This window comes from Neodiprion lecontei, chromosome 6, assembly GCF_021901455.1.
Source record: "Neodiprion lecontei isolate iyNeoLeco1 chromosome 6, iyNeoLeco1.1, whole genome shotgun sequence".
Taxonomy (NCBI): domain Eukaryota; kingdom Metazoa; phylum Arthropoda; class Insecta; order Hymenoptera; family Diprionidae; genus Neodiprion; species Neodiprion lecontei.
In genome coordinates, this window is record NC_060265.1 from 15,218,927 (window position 1) to 15,241,702 (window position 22,776).

Here is a 22,776-nt window from a genome sequence, read left to right on the forward strand (position 1 = left end):
AGTTTCCCGCCCTCTACCATTGCGTGTGGTCCGCGAGGGCTATTTTGTTTCGCCCCAGTCCAATGCAAGCAGGGAGGACCTCCTCTATCTGCCATCTGAGGACGCGCTCGGTAGGAATACGAACCTCCCCCGAAACCAGCCTGAGCCAACCTAACTCAACCCAAATGAACCTAACTCAACCAATGTAAACAACAAGATGACGGGAGCAAGATGGCTGACATGATATCGGAACAGGTTGCTAACCTGACTTAACCCAGCCCAGTCTAATGCATGTGAACAACAATATGGCGGACAGGATTGCAAAGCAGGATGACGATGAAGGATGACGGGGCGGTATTGCAAAATGACTGGAGGAATGTATCGTTTCAAAAATAATATTTTTGCTATACATCGAATATACTTTTTGTACTGATTGACCGGATGGCGACAACACAATTAGATAGGCTGGGAATGTTGATGATAATAATGACCCCCAAACTTTCGCGAGAATAGTTTACCAGCAGGTTAGTTTCCATTCCAAGAAAATGCTTCAAAAATAAATATTCATTGCCATGATTAGGGGAAATACGGGTAGAATAACTGCATGATATTTGAAGTACACATTTTCAATTACTAATGGCTACAGATTATTATTATTTACATTATACCATTTTTTTTACAGTACCATTAATCGGATTATATTCAACAATGCGATCATGCAAGATCATACAGTATGCTGAACTGTTTGGTGGAAATTCAATGCTCAATTCAAATTCCGATCGAATGTCCACAGATCCAGTTCTCAATATTTCGTTCTGCTTGGAGCAATCGATGACGATAAGGGGAGCTTGGTTTATGAATTCACGCTTTAATAGCAAAGACTCAGCTTCTCTGTTGTCGTAGGTCGTTTGAAACCGACCATACATATCATAAAGACTGGCGTATTGATTATTGGATATATCAAGATTCAAATTTCCTTATGGATAACACTGTGAGTTAAGGAAGAGTTTTACATTTCTGATCCGACGATGATCAAATTCGCTGGCATTTTTCCGCGGTTCGTTCCTCCTTGGAGTTTGAAATCCTAGAACGACATAAATCGGCCTTTCAAGCTGTGTCGATGTCTTGACTGCCCACACATGTCGCGTTGTTGACAGAAGCATCGGATACACGTACGTTTCCCAGGAACGAAAACTCATGGATATGACCGGATCCTTGGCGATGTAGTTGAGTAGCTGGATTTTCAGTTCATCAGACAGGTCGATGTAGGGTAACAACCACTTGATTTTATACAGGGTGCTTTTGAAATTTTCCGTGGGCGACGCCTGAATCACGGCATTCAAATCAGTGTTGGAACTTGTGAGAATTAACTCATGTTGGCCATTGACAACAACTCGACAATAATCCTCGGCGAAGCTTAGAAAATAATTTAACAGTGAAACAATATCGAAATTTCCAGCAGCATCAGTTGGTTCGTTATCCCCACTCAATCAACCGGTATTCTTCAAACTATATTGCTGGCATGGACTCAATCAATCTCCACACCGATCATCTCATAACGAACTTCCTCAAACAAATGGCAAACGGCCATATTGATCGATTTCGTAACCGTCACCGCAGCCACGCCATCATCCTTCGTAATTTTTCCATGAATGTGTAGAGAGCTTTTACTGGGCAGTAAACACAAGTTAAGAAGTTGAAAAACAATGTGGATCTCATCGTTTTTCTGAAAGGAAGATGATGCAAACAGCTGATGAGCATGAATCTCAGAGTGCGCGATGGAATCGTCGAATGTTATAGCTTTTTGTGTTCTTATCGCTTCCTACATGATAATATACACAGAATGCAGCGAATGCGAATTCTTATTTTACCAATTTTCCACGTAATCGAAGTTCTAAACTCCGAAAAAACCGTGTGTTTAGAGGTGTCAGCTTCGTAAGAGGTCTCGGTCTCGTTGCAGGTGGTTGGCAACTGACGACGTTTGGCCATGATGTCTTGCATTTATAGCTGCCACCAGAATTTCTTGTCTCAAACACAATCCCCATTATTTCAAAGATTTTACATGTAAGCGCACGCTTATGGTTTCACCGCGAAAATGAATTAATTCCCCGTCTTGATCAACTATTTTCAGCTGCAAGTTATGTATCGACTGTACAGTGATTGGGAGGTAAATGACATTGGTGAGCACTTCGATGATATTGTTACAAAGGATGAAATCATCCGTTCTGCCTCTTTTTAATGATCTAGTAGTCATCATAGATAAAAGACGTTTATAAACCTCTTATGCCTTTAAAAAGAATAAGGTTGCTGCGTCAACCAACATTATTGTAAAAACAGTCTTGTTTCAAACTTTCAACTCGAAACACGTTCCCAGCAATTAAAGCTTTTTCTCAGCATTTATTATTATCTTTGATCGCCTTTATCGCCTCATTAATAAAACTTACGAATCCTCAATTTATTTTCGTAATGTCTAAGAACGTTACACTGGTGTCAGAAGTGGGATACAGAGTTTTTATTGAATCAGTTCAGTGCGTGAAATAAACTATGAGCAACAGTCGTTTGACACGCTCTCGGCGACAGGAGAGTTGTGGAGATGATTCTGCTAATACAGAAAATCCGCGAGTCTCTGAAGCAATATCTGCGCATTCAGTGGACCCTCTTTCAGTACCTTCGGCGGTTTCTCAGATTGATCCGCTGAAAATCATGACCCAACAACAAGAAGCCGCTGAGCGTCACCAACAACAACTTCTCCAGCTGCTTCTAGATCAATAAGAGCAGTGAAAGCAAGAACTCGCCAATTAACAAGAACAGCGAGAAAGAGAACTTGCTTCTCAATTGCAACAGCAGAGATTGGATCGAGAGGCTCAAGCACGTTTGGAGGCCAGTCTGCATGAGTTGTTCCGGACGACTGTTGCGGCTCTTCAGGCTGTATATGAGACGAGAGGCTCTGGAGAACCGGCCGTTACTCCACGAGGTTCCGGAGCTGCTACTCCATTTCCTTCTCCTATTCCCTCTCCTGCTGTTTGAGAGGTCCACTATCCAGGACAATCCCAAGATGTTCACGACTCAAGGTCTGTTCCTTTTATTAGGCAAGTAAACGAATCCCCAACCCGTAGAACAAGAATGGATAACGAGGTTGGCTTTTCCGAGCCTCTCTCTCATGTTCAGCCTCGATATTCTCATTTTAGTCAATTGAATAATTCAAGATTACCAGGGGTTACTTCTCAAATTTACGAGAAACCTAATTGCTCTTTGAAACCGCCTATATTCAATGGAAAAATTCCATGGGTCGAGTACGAGAGACAATTTAATACAATTGCAAGGCATAATCAGTGGGACTCCGCCATGAAGGCCCACAGTCTTGCCTCTTGTTTGCGAAATCCCGCGTTAAACGTTTTGACAGCATTATCAGTGGAAGAAATTTCAGACTATGACAAACTTAGCTCTGCGATAAAATTGAGATATGGTAATGACCATTTAACAAAACTTCATACAGCATAATCACAAACGAGGTGACAAGGACGTAACGAGGACTTCGCGTTTCTTAGTCAAGACATAGAACGACTATCTTGAGTAGCGTTACCAGACCATGAACCGTCTAGAAATTTATTAGCAACACAGGCTTTTCTTAATGCTGTTACTGACCTGGAAATTAGAATGGACGTTGGGACATCGGGTTTCACTTCCCTGCGAGAGGCAACGGCCAAAGCTCTCGAGGTGGAGACTATGCGTAAACAATGTTTTGGGTCAAACAAACTTCGCCAAATTGAGGTGTCCAAAGACACCTCAGGAGGACGAGAACTTGAGCGCTCGGGAAAGGCAAAGCGTCAGAAATTGAGAAAAAGAAATAATAATGATAATTATAAACATGAAAATCGTGGTTCTTTTCACAATCAGAGCAACAGACGCGAACTTGAAAGCGCGCTTACAACAGATGAAGCTGTAATATCTTGCTTATTTTGTTAAAGGGTTGGCTATGATGCCAACCATTGCTTTTTGCTTGAAAAGATGGGTAGAGAAACGATACAGAACTCGGATTCGGATTCCTATAGTTGGCGAATACGGGAGATAGAGGTTGGGGAAGAAAATCCTCAATCCTCGGTCTAGCTCTTCGTCTGAGGCTGGTTCAAAGAACTAGTTTCAGATGATTTCATATCAAAATCATCATCGGAGTCAACCTCTTTCTAATAATATGGTTATGTTAGACAGGCATCTTCAGACAACTTCGTTACTTGTGAAGTTAATGGAAAAATCGATATTTAGTAGCAATTGTTATATAAGAAGCTCGTCGAAGTTTGGAAATTTTCGCGAATTTGAAGCTCATTTATTGATGAAAAATTTCTCTTTTCTCATTTGCTCATCTGAGTTCAGAGTAGATTTAATTGTTTATCTGCTAGTTTCCCCAGAAACTTGTTTCGCCCGGGTCTGTTTCCGTTCTCGTGAGGAAGAATCGAGCATTTCTTTAGAGTTACTCAGAACTGTTTATGAGGTTCACGAACATTGATTGATTAAACAAACATTTTCTTCATTGCCGGCTCCTCTTTTAGTTATCAATGCTGAATCCGCAGCCGACCAAGTTTATTCTAATTTCTGTTTCGCAATGTTACTCGGACAAGGTTACTTTTTGTGCCTTTGAATTTAATACTGAAAGAATTTTCTTTGAAGGTTTTTGGAGGAAAAATGTTTTTCCATGAATTTTGTTTCTTTCTAGAAACTTTTCCTCTTGAATCGAGTTTTGTGTTGGCTAGGCTTTAGTTTCTTTAATGATGTGAATAGGGCCACGATTATTTTTCGAGGTCGATAAGCGATTGCTTGATTTTCACATTTCATCAACCCCAAGTGTCAGTTTTTGTGAGCACTTTTTCAGGTTATTTGACACAGCCTTTTCCTTCCGACCTTTTCCGATTCCTGAGAATGACTGGTGACCTTCGTTTTAAAGAACCACATGGAAATGATTCAGATAAGATCGTTTCTTTTCTATCTCAAATGAATATTTAATTCAACTTATTCGTGCATTTTCCCAAATTCGCTTAGCGAATTTGGATTGATCTGCCATCACTTACATATGTCCCCCCAAGCTCTAGGGTGTGCTGTTTCTGGAAGAAGTCTTGGATCCAGTCACCCATTCTGTTTCCTGTTTTCTGATGCTTATTCTCAGAAGAAATCAGCCTTTTCCGTCTGGTTTGCCTTGCCTAGTCCCAGAGTTTTCCTAATCACGGTTTCCCGCCTCGTCACACTCGTCTGTGATTCGCCGGTCTATCTGCCCTGAAGAGGATTGGATTTCTTTTTCGGCGTCGATCCAGATGATATTGATTTCTGCAAATTCATGAAGATACATAACACTGAACAACACTTACCTTTATAAAACAAGGCACATACAATTTTGAAATTCAATTTAATGCTTAATTATCTGCTCAAGGACTTCTGTGGTTTACCTTGAGACTATGGGCAAATGCCAGATGGTAAAAAAAGGGAGTCTTCAAAATTTTTACAGCCACAGCTCCAACTCACCTTCGAGCACTGACTGCTAGATCACTTTTACAATTGTTTTATCTTTCCCGAGTCGGGACGACTCTTTTTCTCGGGGGGGAGTAGTGTTACAAAGGGTGAAATCACCCGTTTTGCCCCCTTCCAATGATCTAGTAGTCATCATAGATAAAAGACGTTTATAAACCTCTTCTGTCTTTAAAAAGAATAAGGTTGCTGCGTCAACCAACATTATTGTAAAAAACAGCCTTGTTTCAGACTTTAAACTACAGACACGTTCCCAGTAATTAAAGTTCTTTCTCAGCATTTCATCAACGCCTTCGATTTTGTCTCATTAATCAAACTCACGAATCCTTATTTTATTTCCGTAACGTCTACGAATGTTACAATATTATATCCTGATGGACCGGTTGGAAAAAGTTCATGAATCGTATAAATTATACTATCGTTCATGTATGCTCCTGTGGTTATATTGTGCTCGACGCGCAGAGACTTGACTTTCAGTACAGCCACCGGTAATTCAGATTCATGAATGATGTTACTTGGTAGCTGTATTGCTTTAAATCCCAATAACTGTACAATGCAATCCCTCGGTCCAAAGTCCACCGTTTGATTACATGTAACCTCAGTGCTCAATTCGTTGTTGTTAGTTCGCAGACTGAGGGCGATGTCTTAGGGCAGCGCCTTAGATAGAAAAGTTTCAATGTCTTTAATTTCATAGCTTCCTGTGGGTATTGTGACGACTTCCCGAACAGCATTTGACCGTGTTATGTGAAATTTATTGCAGCCCTCTCCAATATTTGGCATCGAATTGAATGTGAGCAATTCAACGAGTCCGAGAACATAGTTTTTCGTTGATGACAACTCGATAGAGGGGAAATATTGTTCCTTCAACACGGATGATACACACGACATGGTTAACATAAACGAATCAGGCATGACTAACGCTTTGCTCACGCCTAGTCACCCTGTTTATAGTCGCCCACTGAGGAATTTGAAGCATAAGTGACAGGAAATCACAGTATTATATTTCTGATATCTCTTATAATTATATTTTACGCTACCAACACCGAGATATTTCTTTAGATCTTAGGGCGGTTGTAAATCGTCAAAACTATCGAAATACATGACCTGATCGCCATTTTTCTTATATGCAACCCAATGTGTTCCTGGGCCAGTCTTATCATCAATAATAATAATTGCAGATTCATGCTTTTTCGGCCCCAATTTCGGTCGATCATTTCGCATAGAAACGCCGCGAAAATGTAAAATTTTCATGTCTTTGGCGTATTTGCGTAAATCAACATCACTGAGAGCTCAGTGTGGTAGCATTATTAGTTGTTTGTTGGTCATAACGACAGCCTCATACTTTCTTGGTAGGGTTTCAGATATAATCCTTCACCCAAAGCAATCGCCTCCATTGTAGCGTTATACCATTTGACCTCATACAACTGACGTATGTTTACATTGACATCATTATCGGCTTTAGCTACGCCTGCAGCATCGCCAGCTAGAGCCCCTGTGGCACTAAGACAAGCCACAATTGGAATAAGGAAAGGGACGTTACCTCCGATCTTATCAAGTCGCGGTATAATGCGAAGTACGCGTATTTTGTTTCGAGCAAGCTTTACCGTTGAACGAGCACCAGACAGCGCTGCGGCGACAGCCTTATGACCAGGCTGCATTGATTCTTTCGCAGCCTTGATGATGGATTTGAAGTCACTTGCCCTCTTTCTCCGTTTAGTCCTCAAACTCGTCAAACGGCGCTTGCCATCTGTTTGCACTTTTCCATTCGTAGTTTTGCCGCCAATGTCCGATCGCTTTCCCATTCAACCCATATCAAGTTTAGATTTGATCTTCGTTGTGTTGGTGACCCCCCAGGCTACGGCTTTATTACTCATACTAGCGTCTTTAGCTGAGACACAACTTCACGCCTTCTCAGCGAGCACTTTATCAGCTTGATTTCTCACAGCAATGTTATTCAGATGCTCAAAGTTCTGTGTTCTGTGTTCACTGCTCAAAGTGCAGTGGTTCGTTTCCGTATCAATAAAGTCGTCAACTTTTTGTCTGGGGGTGTTGTCTCTTGCACAACTATAGAACAATGCCCACTCCAAGAATCAATTAGAAGTAGACTCTTCGGTCCCACTTTTGGGATGAACACTTCTTCTAACCACACCTTGAAATGCTTTGTAATAAATCATTGTGATTAGGACCGTTTGAATACATGCAGCGCAAAACAAGAATTATTGTACCTGAAGTAAGTTTTCCTGATTTAGAAGCTGTGATGAAAAAATTTGGCGGTCTGAATGAATGTTGTTCAACTATAGGTCCGAACGTTCCGGATGGTTGTTTGAAAAAAATGAATAAAGGAGATAATAATTTTCCGTCCGCTGAAATTGTAGGCTGTATAGTATAACTGTGCGTTGTTGAAGTTACTGATTGTACTGTGCCCGACACTTGTTTAGTTCCTCCGTCCGTTAACGTTCGTCCAGAATGAATCTCTATTTGAAAACGACTCTGATCAGAATTATACATATTTTGTAACCCATATTCGAAAATATAAGCTTCAACTCTTTTCAAAAATTCTTCAGCACTTTTGTGTAAATATTCACTATTTTCCACTGATTTTCGCGTGACGACAGTAGTGTATATACGCCGGTTCTAAATCAAAGATGGCGGCGCTCTCCCCTAGCTCCCCCCTAGCCCCCCCCCTAGCTCCCCCCTAGCTCCCTTCTAGCCCCCCCCGCCACAGCGTCGTCGGTACCCCCCCCCGTAGCCCACCCCCGCCCAATCCGCGGCGCCCCCCTGCCCGCCCCCCTGCCAATCCGCGGCGTTACCCCCCCCCCCTGAATCCACTGTGCTATACCCCCCCCCCCCCCCCGTTGATCATTTTCGCGGTTTGACGCAAGATGGCTATTTTCATAGGATTTGACACACACATACACACACACACACACCCAAAATAATTCTTGTCGAGACTTGTTTTCCGCCAAACGTCATAAACGTAAGTATTCGGGGCCAGGGCTCTGGGCCCCGATTTTTTATACCTGCACCGCCCACTCCCTGCTTTTTGTTGACGGATTTCCATGACATGCTTGGGAAACTATACATTGCTACTCTACTCACAGCATTTGCGCGGATTTTTATGCTTCGGTGGGCATCCATCGTAGGCGGCGGTGGGTTCGCGGGGAGGAGGAGGGGGAGAGGATGAAAACCTGTTCCTGCAAAAAGCTGCGGAAGCGGGTCACTTCAAACGAGCAATAAAACCCAAAAATTTGGGGGATGAGAGATGGGTAAAGGCTGGGCCCAGTAGTCTCTGACGCCATTTTTCCGTCCGATATGCGCAGAACGCAGTGCGCACCGTTCCCAAATTCTTGCGATTCATCGGCCTATATATAAGCTCAACGCATCCGATGCAGACTCATCAGTCTTACACGATACGTGCAAGTCAAAAGCCTGTAATTTTCATTTCTCTGACATACAATTGTTACCTATAACCATTAAAGTCATGACTGTCGAAGCGTATATGGGACTTGCAGAGCAAATGGAGGGGACGTACAATTTGCTGAGAGAGCAACCACCCGGAGAAGATAATGACGCTGTCATCAATCATTAGGCTGATATTGGAATTGCAAATATCCAAGTTCTGCGCGATATTTCTATGCAGCGAGGAAAAACCGTTGGTGCGAAAATACAGATCCAATATACGATCGCACTCCTGCAATCTTGGGTGACGAAGATCAAGCAGTTGCAGCAGCGCACAGTGGTGACGGGTGGAAATATCGGTACTCCTGCGGGTGTTCAGTGGGACGACGTGGATAGCGCTTTTGCCAGCCAAATCAGAACGGGGGTTGTCACAAATCTCCGTCATGAAAATTTGGACGCCTTTCTGGACGATGTGCAGCGCGTCGTCACCGAGAAGTTGAAGCTGATACTGCGGAGGAGCGAAATGTGAAGGTTGACCTCATATTATCGTGTAAATTCGAAAATGTCAAGCACGAAGAGATCTCCACCGATGATAGGAGTTTCAACACCTCCAACGTGGCGATTTTTCTCCTATCGGGCGATATAATTGGTTGGTTTACACGTGCACGGGGTGATCTGCTATCAAAGGTGGAAGATTTCGAGCAACGTGATTCCGGCTGGAGTATGATTGAGATCCTCAACTTCGCTGTAGATATCAATCGCTACCAGCTTCTCGCCGCGGGGGCTTCAACATTCATCGAGCTGCCCCAAGACATTCAACGGAAGAGAGCGGTGGTGAACGTGAGGAACAAGAACGAAAGATGCCTTCTCTGGTCCGTCATAGCAGCCCTCCACCCGGTCAAGATCAACACCGATGGGACTCACAACTATCGTCGCTATATTTCCAAGTTGGACTGTACAGGTATCAAATTGCCTGCTACTCTACATGATGTGAAGAAGCTTGAGAGATTGAATAATTTGCGCATCAATGTATATGGTATAGAATCTCAAACTTCTTCGCATTATGCAAAATCAAATAAAAGCGTCATCGTGCCAATTTGTTTGAGTAAAAATTTGCATAGCGTGAACATTGACACGATCCATCTTCTAATGGTTGAGAGTAATCCGGAAGACGATATGACTGGTGAGTTTGCACCAAGATTCCACTTCGCTTGGATTAAAGATCTTTCCCAATTGGTGAGCAAACAATTGTCCGTTCATGAACACAAAACATTTTCATGTGACAGATGTTTGTGCCACTGTAGCGTGAAACATGCCTACGACAATCATCGACAAGATTATATTATGCTAAATGAAGTACGCATGGAATTTCCCAAGTGTGAAGATTTAGTATCTTCCAATTTTCAAAACAAAGGCACCGTTCCATTTGTCGTATACGCCGATCTCGAATGTATATTAATCCCAGAACCTGTAGATGAATTTAAAACTCGTAAGACTTGTTAAATTCAAGAGAATGTCCCGCACAGTGAAGCGTACTATGTACATTGCGCGTACGATGAGACATTATCAGAGTTCCACGGTAAACTCGGTGTCGATTGCATAGATTGGTTTGTGAAACAGCTTGAGAATTTATCAATTCAAGTAGAGTCACGCATCAAAAACATAATCCCGATGAAGTCTCTTACCCAAGTGCAACGCGATAATCTCATGCGTGCAAAGAATTGTTATGTTTGTGAAAAACCGTTCACCCCTGAGGAGAAAAAGTGTTACGATCACTGTCACTTCAAGGGTAAATATCGTGGTCCTGCTCATAATGGGTGTAATTTGAAGTTCAGAGAGTCGCACACAATTCCAACAGTTTTCCACAATTTGTCCGGTTACGATTTTCACTTTTTAATAAAATCCCTCGCTTTAACTTTCCCCGGTAGAATTACACTGCTACCCATGAGTGAGGAGAAATATATATCCTTCACGAAACGCGTCGGTGGAACAATGATGCACTTGAGATTCATCGATTCGTTTCGATTTATGGCTAGCAGCATCGATGAACTTTCCAAATATTTGAATGATGCAGACAAGCCCATAACACGTAAATTTTATAATAATCCGACTCAGTTCAGTTTGATGACCCGCAAAGGCGTTTTTCCCTATGAATACGTCGATTGTTGGGGGAAACTCGATGAACCGCGATTACCTGCAGAGAATTATTTCTACCCGCACCTCTGCGATGCACATATTTCAGACACCGATTACGAGCACGCGAAAACTGTTTGGAGGGAATTCCATTTAGAGTCATTGGGCGGCTATTCAGATTTATATTTAAAGACCGATGTTCTTTTGCTTGCCGATATTTTCGAAAATTTCCGCGCTAGCTGCTTCAAAACATGCGATTCAGATCCGTTGCACTACTACACTGCACCGGGACTTGCTTTTGACGCGATGCTCAAGCATACTAATGTGAATTTGGAACTTTTAGACAACCCTGGAATAGTGTTATTTATTAAAAAAGCCATTCGAGGCGGCGTAGCACAATGTTGTAATCGCTCGGGCCAATAATAGATTCACGGGAAAAGATCTTGATCCAAACAAAGCGGAATCGTATCTCACGTATTTTGATGTGAATAACCTGTACGGTGTAGCTATGAGCGTGCATTCACCAATTGGTTCGTTCGAGTGGGAGTATCAGCACATTGATATAACGGACCATCCGGACGATTCGCCGATCGGTTACTTTCTGAAGGTAGATTTGGACTACCCTGTAGAACTCCACGAGGATCACAAAGACTCACCTCTTTGTCCCGAACATTTTACTCCGCCAGGTAGTAAAAATGCCAAACTCGCGACCACCCTTCACCCCAAAACAAAGTATGTATTGCACTACAGAAATTTAAAACAGTGTTTGAGTTTATGATTAAAAGTATCAAAAGTGCACAGAATCTTGAAGTTTGCACAATCTCAATGGCTCGAGCCTTACATCACGCTCAATACAGACATGCGTAAGCGGTCCAGGAATGAATTTGAAAAAAACTTTCACAAACTCATGAATAACGCTGTGTTCGGCAAGACTATGGAGAATGTGCGAAATCTTAAAGATGTCAAATTGGTCACAAAATGAAAGGGAAGAGGTGGTGCGAGAACGCTTATTGCCCGAGCAAACTTTCACAGCTGCACCATATTTGGCACTGATATGGTTATCATTGAAATGAATTGTAACAAAGTTCACTTTGCCAAACCTATTGTCGGCGCATCATTTCTGGATCTGTCAAAAATCTTTCTCTACGATATCCACAATAATTATATTGGAACCAACTTTCGAATAAACAAGCTAGATTGATGTATACCGACACAGAGAGCCTCATTTATCAATTCAATGTGCCTAATATCTACGATATCATCAAACGTGATGTAGATACAATGTTTGTTACCTCTGATTATCCGCCCGACAATGTGTATGGTATTCCTCTTGGAAACAAAAAACAACTAGGGCTAATGAAGGATGAAAATAATGGTAAAATTATGACAGAGTTTGTGGGACTGCGAGCAAAGCTGTACACGTTTACTACGATGGGTGAAGATGGGGAGAAATATGACAGTGGCGTGAAAGTAAGTAAGCGCGCCAAGGGTGTAAAAAATTCATCGATAAATAGCAACACGTTTGATGATTATAAGCGCTGTCTGACGGCTTACCAAGAGTTGACTCTTCGACAGTGTTTATTACGCAGCAAAGAACACGAAGTAAGCACGATCGTGAAAAAAAAATTTGCTCCTAGTTGGCAGGATGACAAGCGGCAATTGATGCCTGGACAGACCGACACCGTACCTTGGGGGTTTGTCCCAGCCCCCCCAATAGCTATATGATGAAACTGTAGACGTAGAATTGATGGAAATATTTGATGTTTGACGCCTTGGACGACCCAACATCGGGCGGAAACGTTTCACGATCAATACTATATTTAATGGATTTAAAAATTCGAATTCATATACTTGACAATTATTTATTTATTATCATTAATATATCGAGCAATTATTCATATTTATTCGTTTACCACGAGAAAAGTTTTCGGAAAGTGACAAAAAGTTTTCAGAAAATGAAAAAAGTTTTCTGAAAACGTAAAAAAGTTTTCAGAAAATGAGAAAAAGTTTTCCAAAAAATAAAATGTGTAATAATCGTATTGCAAAATTGCATATTGTCATTATTATCATTATCATTATTTTTTTTTTTTTTTTTTTTTCTTTTCCGAGGAGTTGCGGAATCCAAGTTACGGATTCGCGCCAGTCATACGGGCTAGCGCGGATGTGGGACTCCAGGGTGGCCTACCCACTAAACCGCCACCTCCTGTGCAACGCTCCCAGCCAGGAACTATGGTGATATTACTTCTAGCTGGGAGCTCTGTCGGTGTGTTTTGTCAGTCTGTCCGTCCGTCCGTCCCGTGCAGGCAGTCCGTCAGTTACGTTACGTCAGGCAGCCGTCCGCGTTCTTACGTCGTAGAATTGTCTCTGTGTAGGTGGCAACAAGTTGCCGCCTTTCTGTACTATGAAGCATCACCCCGATAATGTTGTCGAGAGTGATGCCTCCCACGACCGTCTCCAGTCTCTGTCGCAGTTCTGTCCAGCGGTCACATTCGAAGAACATGTGTTCCGCGTCGTCTCGTTCGTGTCCGCAGTACGTACAGTTGGGCGTCCGTACTCGGTTTAGGTTGTGTAAGTATCGTCTGAAGTAGCCATGGCCCGTCAGAAGCTGGGTGACGTAAAAATTCACGTCCCCAAACCCCCTCTGGATCCGCGGTCTCAGGTCCTTAATGAGTCGTCTCGTCCAGTTTCCCGTTGTTTCTTCCGTCCACCGTTCCTGCCACGTCTGTATCGTCGCGTCTCTTTCCGTCGTTGCCGCGTCCCGTCGGGTCACGTCCGCGTCTCTTCCATAGACTCTCTTGCGCTCGAACGCGAGAAGGTCTATGGGAATCACGCCTGCCACCACCAGAACGGCCTGTGCTGAGACCGTCCGATAGGAACAAGCGATCCTCAACGCGCTTCGTCTCTGTACCGTCGTCATTGCGTGACAGTATTTCTTAGTCTTCAGGGAGTCTGCCCAGATCTCCGCACCGTAGAGGAGAATCGAGTTCACCGTCGACATCAAAAGTCTCCGTTTCCCTGGTCTCGGTCCGTTCGTGTTTGCCATCGGGCGGCTTAGGGATGCTATCCTTTCAGCCGCCTTCTGAGCCGTTCGTCGTATGTGAGGCCAGAAGGTCATCTTCGTATCCAGGGTCACCCCCAGGTACTTGACTTCCCCTCTGGTCTCGATCTCGTCCGTCCCGACCGTCATGCGTAATGTCGTCGGTATTCGTCTCCTGGTGAGAAGCACCAGTTCTGTCTTTTCCGTCGCGAGTTGCAGTCCGTGGTCAGTCATCCACCGTCCGACTCGTCTCATCGTCTGGTTCAGTGCGTATTGTGCCAGATCTGGAGTTCGCTCGACTGTCACTGCCGCCACGTCGTCAGCGCAAGCGACCAGGCGAACGCCGAGCGGGAGCTCCAGTCTGAGCAGGCCGTCGTACATCCCGTTCCAAAAGTCGGGTCCTAGTATGGAACCTTGAGCGACCCCCGCGGTAATCTGTCGCGTCACTTGGCCTTCGGTCGTTTCGTACGTCAGTCGTCTGTTCCAAAGGTAGTCTTCAACAACTCGGAGCAAATAAGGCGGGACCCCGAAGTCGCCTCTCAGCGACCCTAGGATATCCACCCACCTGGCCGAGTTGAAGGCGTTCTTAACGTCAAGTGTCACCAGCAGCGCGACGGGTCGCACAGCGTGGCAATGTCTGTCTGTCGACCGGAAGGAGTCAACCACCTCTTGGATCGCTCCAATCGTTGATCGACCCCTCCGGAAGCCGAACTGCTGGTCAGAGAGGCCTCCGCCGTCCCGTATCGCGTCCGTAAGTCGTGGTCGCAGAAGCTGTTCGTACAGTTTCCCTGTCGTGTCCAGTAAGCTCAGCGGCCGGTAGGCCGACGGCGTGCTGGGGTCACCCTTACCCTTTGGGATAAGGACCAACCTCGCCACCTTCCATTGGTCGCTGAATGTCCCTGTCGTAAGGCACGTATTGTAGAGGTCGAGAAGTATCTCCGGCCTCAGGCTCGCCATCAGCCGAAGAACCTCCGCTGCTACCCCGTCCGGTCCTGGGGCCTTACCCCTCTGCATCGCTTTGGTCGCTCCGACGAGCTCCTCGGCGGTGAAGACGGGGGGCGCCGCCGTCTCGTCGTCGTTCGTCGCGTCCGTACGCGTCGGGTGCGTCGGGAACAGTCCGTCGACGATCCATCGTGCGGTTTCAGCATCCTTGAGTTCTGGCGGGATCCGGGCCCCCAGCCTACCGGTCACAATCTTGTAACCGGCACCCCAGGGGTCGCAGTCCACCTCCTCGCAGAGCTTCTTCCAGCATCGCGTCTTGCTGTCTCTGATGGCGTACGTCAGTCGTTTCCGTTCAGTCTTGTACTCGGCCTGAAGGGTTTCCCTTTCGGGTCTCCCTCCAGCCCTCGTAACCCGTCGTCGTTTGGCCAGGCAACTCTTCCGCAGCTCGGCTATCTCGTCCGTCCACCAGTATTGTGGTGGTCTGTTACGTCCGTACCGTCGTTTTGGCATTGTGCTGTCGCACAGCCGCGTCGTCAGTTTGGCCGTCTCGTTCGCTAGTCTTTCCGCCCTTTGCCGGCCAGTCAGCTCTGGGGGGACGTCGGTAGTTGGGGCCGGCGCTGCCGCCAGCTCCGCCGAGAACTTAAGTATGTCGAGTTTGTCTACGTTCCACCGCGGGGGATGCCGGGTCCTCGTTCGTGTCGTCCTTGTCTCACCTGCCACTTCGAAGGCAATGTACTGATGATCGCTGGCCGTGTAGCCCTCGAGCACCCGCCACCGCCCTATCCGTGGCAGAGTTCTGTCCGTCGTCATCGTTACGTCCGGGATGGAGTTTCCAAATCCCGGCCGTCTGTACGTTGGTACGTCTCCCGTGTTCGCCACTACTAGGTCCAGCCTTGCGGCCATCTCCAGCAGCAGCCGTCCGCGTCTGTTCGTTGCCTTCATGCCCCACTCGACCGCCCTCGCGTTGAGGTCCCCCGCGACCACGAGGTCCCCGGGCAGGTCCCTGAGTCCGTCCTCGAGGAGCGCAACCTTCGCCCGGAACTCCGCCGCAGCGCAGTTTGGGGTCAGGTAGGCGCTGACGTAAGTGACAGCGCCCACCCTAGCCCAGACGTAGTCGTCCCCGACGCCACGAGCGGTTATCCGGGCTCGAGCAGCGCCCCTCACCCAGATAGCCGCTGTCTTGGTCTCGTTCGTAATCCAATCCTGTGTTTGTCGCACCCTGTACGGTTCGCACAGGATCAGAATGTCGGCGTCGTGTTCGTCTGCTATCTGTGGTAGTAGCATGTCTGCTGTCCTACTACGGTTCAGGTTGCCCTGAATTATCCTGTCCGTCTTCCAACCTGCTTCTTGCACTCCTCCAGCACAACCCGGTACACCGCGCACCTCCCGGAGCCCGCGAGATGCGCCGCATCGCCGTGTCCCGCCTCGGCGCACAGTGGGCAGGCTGGTCTGTTCTTACAGTCCGTGGCGTAATGTCCTGTCTCGCCACATTTCCTGCAGCACTTCGTCCGGTCTGTATTTTTACATTTTGCCTTAGTGTGCCCGTATCCCAGGCACTTGTGGTATTTCGTCACCGTCAGTCGTGGTCGGACGCGGCAAGCTACCCATCCAATCCCGATCCGTCCCCGGCCGAGCAGCGCTCTGGCTTCCTGCGACTTCAGGTCGCATACGGCCATAAACTGCTCCGCCCGGTTCGGGCCGAAGATGTGGACCCCAAAGTCCGCGTCTCGTCCCGTCTCTCGTCGCAGTGCCTGTATCACGTCGTGTCTGGTCGTGAAACAGTCAAGATCCATGATCTCCAGTTGAACCCTGGAGGTCCCGGTCCTGACGTTGCCTGCGTCGCCGACCGCGTCCTGCAGGACGCGTCGGAAGTCGTCTCGTCCGTTGGCGTCTGTCTTTATCTTCAGGAGACACAGACCATTCTTCGTCTTCCTGAGAGTCGTCACTTTAACGTGACTCTTCGCAGGGTCGACCGTGGTCCCCATCTTCCTGACGATGTCGGAGTACGTCGTGTCGTTCCCGGGTTTGACGAGCACCGCCGTCCCCCAGTGTTTGGGAGCCGCTCTGCGCCCCTCAGCCCCGGCCGTCGTGTCCGTTGTTGCGTTCGTCTCGTCCGTCCGCGTCTTCCGTTTCTTTTTTTCCTTGTTTTTCCTTGTGACTGTCTGCCAGTCAGCGACCGGTTCCACAACCGTTGCCCTCTTCTGAGAGGATTCCGGAGTGGTTCCAGTCGCCTCCCGTTTCCGTTTCGTCCGCGGAGTGTTTTGTGTCCGTTGGTCAGTCTCAACGTCCGTCTCCGTCGTCTCGTTGTCCGTCTTGTGGTCTTTCGGGGCTGCTTTAGCGCGCCTGTTAAGCGCAACGTCGGCAGCCTCGAGAATGGTCTTTATGCCCAGTTTGACGGACATACTCATGTTTTTTTGGATGGCCGCTGCCTCGGCCATCCTTGTCGCCGTACTGTGGATCAGTGACAATAGGTCCGTCAGGTCCATATCGTCCGTGATTCGTGTCTTCGTGCCGATCCCGGATACAGCGGAAGCGCAACTCGCTCCGCTGCCCGTGCTCGACACGCTGTCCGTCCTGTCTCGTCGTTGGTGTCCCAGTATCGTCCTGTCCGCTGTTCCAGTTTTCGTGTCCGCTGTCTTTGTTGCCGTCTTTGTCACCTGGTCCTTGCACAATTTGCGGCCCTCAGAATCCGTGCCGCTGCCATGGGCCACCGGGGCTTTCACCCGATCGGAACCCAGGGTGGATTTCCCCTGTGCTGGGGCTACCACCTGAGGTATGTCGTTGTTTACCTTGTGCATCTCCATAAAAGTTCCTAAGTGCTACGGGTCTCTCGGGGGCGCGACTCCCCGTACCGCGCCGTAACATAGCACGGCCCCTGAGGTCGCCTCGGGGGCCTTCCGTCGGACTTGTGCCGACTTCCGTCCCCTCCGACTTACTAGAAAACCCCGGGGTCGTCACTTCCCGAGCGGACCAGGTTTTTACGCCCAATCCGCCTCCTGAGGCCGCCTCGGGGGCCATCCGTTGGGCCTGTGCCAATTTCAGTCCCCCTTGACTTACTCGATGTACGCGGGGTCGTCACGTCCCGAACGAGGGATTTAACCCCCCCGCCACCTGCGGATATTATCATTATTATTATTATTCCTATTATTACTATTGTTATTATTATTATTATTATTATTATTATTATTATTATTATTATTATTATTGTAATGTCTTGTAATGGGGCTCTCAAATAAATAACACTCGGGATCAGGCTTAACACTATAGAATAATTTTATTAGGAAACAAGTAAATAAGGTGATTGCGTGTGTCACGCTCAGCGCTCGCTGACCAACTGCCTCGCGCTGTACCGTGACTACATACATTCTTACTTAGTATTTGTACATCGAGTAACGTCGTAAACACTACAATTCCTCCCTTTTGAAATACTGTTACACTTAGTTTTTCAATCGGTTTGAACGACGTAATACAATATCAGATTTGTTCGTTGTTACCTTTGGCACTGACTTATTTATATCATCAATCTCGGGCGTGTATCGGATAATTTGATCGACATGTCGTTTCCATGTTTTGTTGGGTGCGGTTTCTACTAGAAACGTTACCGGTGACAATTTCTTTGTTATTGTACCTGGTACCCGCGCTTTGCTTCCAACGCTAAAATCTTCAACCATCACCGTGTCACCTATCTGGAATTCAACAATTCGACTGCTTTTTCCTCCCGCTATCTGTGCAGATTGCTGTTTCTCTACGCTATCCAATACACTCGGTCGTAACAAATCAAATCTAGTTTCAATTTCCCGTTTGTACATCATAAACGATGGTGATCTGCCAGTTGTACAGTGTTCTATTGATCGATAGTCGAATAAGAAAAGATTAACTGCGTAGTCGAGAGGTTTACCGGTTTGAACAATTTTATCGACTTTGTCCTTAAACGTGCCTACAAAGTTCTCAGCTGCACCATTTGTTGCTGGATGGTACGGTGCTGTAAAACTCTGTCTAATACCATTTATTTTACAAAACTCTTGAAATTCTTTACTTGTAAATTGAGTACCGTTATCGGTAACTACGTGTCTTGGTAAACCAAATCGTGACAACACTTTTTTTACCTCCTCGAGTACTCGCGGTACTGTGGTACTTTTATTCATATCAATGACCTCTGGCCATTTCGAGTACGCATCAACAATTATCATAAACATATGTCTGCGGAATGGGCCGAGGAAATCGATATGAATCCTACTCCAACAATTATCTGGGTACGGCCATGGCGTTAACGGAACACTCGGTGGTTTCTTTCTTTCTTGCACGCACACTCTGCATGCTGCCAATACATTCTGGATATCGTTATCGATATTCGGCCACCACACGTGACTTCTCGCTAGCATTTTCATCTTTACCACACCGAAATGTGAGGCGTGTAATTCACTTAACACACTGTTTTTCATTGATTCTGGCGCTATTATGCGATACCCCCATAACAAGCATTCTTTTTCGACATACAGCTCGTCTCGTTTCGCATAGTATTTCTGTTCCCTTTCACTCAATTCACTCACACTTGGCCATGTACCGTTTACATATCGAACTATTTTATTTAATACTTTATCTTTTTTTGTCTCTTTGGCAATTTCTACTGCGCTTAATGTTTGTAACGACTCTGATATATAGCTTATTGATGATAATTCGTCATCGAACACTGGAGTCGCATCATTGATTGGAAGTCGTGAAAGTGCATCACAGTTACCATTTTGCTGTGATTTAATATATTCAATATTGTAATTGAATCGTGATAAGAAGTATGCCCATCTTTGCAGCCTACTTGCAATAGTTAAAGGGATCTCTTGCTTTGGACCAAAAATAAAAACTAAAGGCTTATGATCTGTTCTCAACGTAATCTCTTTGCCGAATACATAATTATAAAATTTCTTAAAGCCGAATACTATTGCACTCGCTTCCTTATCAATTATCACACGGCTCGCTTCTTTCTCCGGAATTATTTTAGACGCGAACGCTATCGGTCGCTCGGTACCGTCTTTGTATTTATGTGACAGGATCGCTCCTAACCCGTATGTGGATGCGTCGCAGGACAAGATCAAATCGGTGTTAGGATCGTAGTGTGCTAACACTCGTGGCGATACCAACTCCCCCTTGACCCACTCAAACGCTTTGTCACATTGTTTTGTCCAATTAAAATTATCTGCTTTCGTACACTCATAAAGACATTTTAGTTTTTCTGCTCTCTGTGGCAGAAATCTCGCGTAGTAAGTGATCAACCCAAGAAATGAGTCTAATTGTTTTTTGTTTACCGGCGTTGGTGCTTCTATCATTGCTTTGACTTTAGTTTTTGATTTGTGAAGCCCATTCTGGTCTATAACAAAACCCAAAATGTCCAGCTTTTCTTTGAAAAAATCACATTTGCTAATATTTACTTTGAAACCATAGTCTTCGAGTCTTTTAAATACAGCGTTCAGCGCTTCTAAATGCTCTTTATCGTCTTTGCCAGTACAAAATATGTTATCAATGTACGGAATTACCCCGTCAATTCCCGCTAAGCATTGCTCAATCTTCCTTTGAAAATCACCCGGGCCCGACGCAATACCTTCCGGCATTTTAGTATACCTGTAGAGGCCTTTGTGCGTTATTATTGTCAAGTAATCTCGACTGCTCTCCTCTACCGGGATCTGCATGTAAGCATGCTGGAGATCAATCTGCGAGAAAGTTTTACCGCTTCTTAGCGCTAAAAAAATCTCATCGATTAATGGAATTGGGTGTCTATCTTTAACTAAATTTGGGTTTAACGTCAACTTAAAATTTCCGCAAATTCTTACTGTGCCGTCTGTCTTTATTACCGGTACAATGGGTGTAGCCCACTCGCTGACGTCCACCTTCTCTAGATGGCCTAATGTTACCAGTCTATCAATCTCGTTTTCGACTTTACTCGCTAATGCAAATGGCAAGTGTCTAGCTTTCAATGTGACTGGCTGAGTATTTTCTTTTAACGTTAATTTTAACATTCCTTTATTATATAAACCTGGACCTTTACCAAACAATTTTGGAAACTTCGTTGGGAACCCCATCGTTTCATTTACTCCATAAATTTTGTTACACATATCTGCTCTCTTATTCAGTTTTAGCGGCCATAATCCAAAAACTTTTAGCCATTGCCTGCCAATTAACATTGGACCATCTCCTTTCATTACTCTCATTCCCAGTGAGGCTTTCTCATTGCCTATCTTTACCTGCAAATTATCCAGTGTTCCCACATGCTCTAAAGGTACCTTACCGTATGCGTTTAATGGACTACTAATCAACTTTACCTCGCAATTTGGAAAATATCTGTCTTTATCTCTCTTAGATATGATCGTTGCATACGAACCTGAGTCCATTTCCATTTTTAGAATCCTATTATTAATTAATACATCTAGATACATTGGTTCGGCTGTTATATTATCGCTACTGCAATTTGCGTTGCTGCTGGTCATCCTCGATGATTTTCTCTCGCGGCCATCATCCATCATGAAGAAATCGTTCTTGTCCCCTTGTTGATCCTCAGACTCCTGCTCAAGGTGTTGTACCGCCTTTTGTGCTGTACACACCGTCTCCAGGTGCCCTTTCCTTTTACACGAGTTGCACGTGCTGAACCGGTGATAACAATCACGAGCCCAGTGGTTGTTTCTTCCGCAGCAGAAACATGCTGACGAGCGCCTAGTATTTGCGCTCGCGTTTTCACTCGTCGAGCGGTTACCCCTATTCATCGGAGCTCTGTTCAGGTAACGCTGGTTGCCGCCCCTTCTACCTAGATCTGCACCTCTTCCTCTTGTGTGAAATTGTCTCTTGTACTCTGGCTTTGGAGCCGAGCTTATTTTGTTTACTATTGTCTTTGATGGTTCTCCAGCTGTTTGGTCTGTCGATGACGCATACTTCTCGGCTGTTTCCAGCGCTGTTGCCAGTTTGTAGGCTGAGTCGTATGTTAATTTATCCTCGCGAAATAATAACGTTTTTGTAGTGTGATCTTTCAGTCCGCACACTAACTGATCGCGTAATGCTATTTTCGCGTCACCGAAGTTACAATTAATCGATAAACTTTTTAATCTTGCCGCAAACTCCGACACTGACTCTGTTTGCGATTGTCTCGCTTGATAAAAAGTACATCTTTCCATAGTCTCTGACGGCTTCGGGTTAAGATGATTATTTATTAATTTCACTAATTCTTCAAATGTTTTGGTGCTGAGTTTTTCGGGCGCGCATAGATCACGAACAAGTTTATAGGTATCGGGACTAATTTTCGTTAGCAACACTGCCGCTTGTTTTTCTGCCCTGACGTCGTTAGCTACGAAATATAATTCGAGCCTTTCTGTGTACATCTCCCAATCGTCCTTACCCAGGTGAAATTCTAGGCGTGAAATATTACAGTTGGTTTCTGCCATTGTGTGGAATTTTATTGTTTCCTTATTATCTTCTTGTACGCTGCCCTGCGGTTCGGTCTTATCGACTTGTTTACTTTCTTTCTCTTCGTTCACCTTTCGTATCTGGCACCGTAAAATTTTTCGTAGTACGTCGATATTTGCCGCTTCGTCGAATTTTAATCCCAATTGCGTTAAAATTGCAATTAGTTTAGGTTTATTTAACTCTTGAATCCACGACGTTTTAGAGTAATCAATATCAATTCCACTAGTGCCCGACATTAATTTTGTCGTCCACTTCACAATTTTCCCGGTTTCCTTTGTATAGTGCTTTTACGCTTACGTGGCTATCGAATACAGCGTGTAACGCAAAAA

The 22,776-nt window shown here is 45.3% G+C and overlaps 1 protein-coding gene across 1 annotated transcript; it reads right to left on the bottom strand.

Moving 5' to 3' along the window:
- Window positions 1-18,441: 18,441 nt before the first annotated feature.
- On the bottom strand, window positions 18,442-22,425 carry LOC124295152 (uncharacterized protein K02A2.6-like). Its single transcript, XM_046744038.1, has one exon. It carries the CDS (start codon window positions 22,423-22,425, stop codon window positions 18,442-18,444), a length of 3,984 nt encoding a protein of 1,327 aa, XP_046599994.1.
- Between the last annotated feature and the right edge of the window lie 351 nt (window positions 22,426-22,776).

What these genes read in the sequence shown, in the direction of transcription:
- LOC124295152 (XM_046744038.1), bottom strand. Translation starts at nt 22,425, where the DNA reads ATGGCAGAAACCAACTGTAATATTTCACGCCTAGAATTTCACCTGGGT.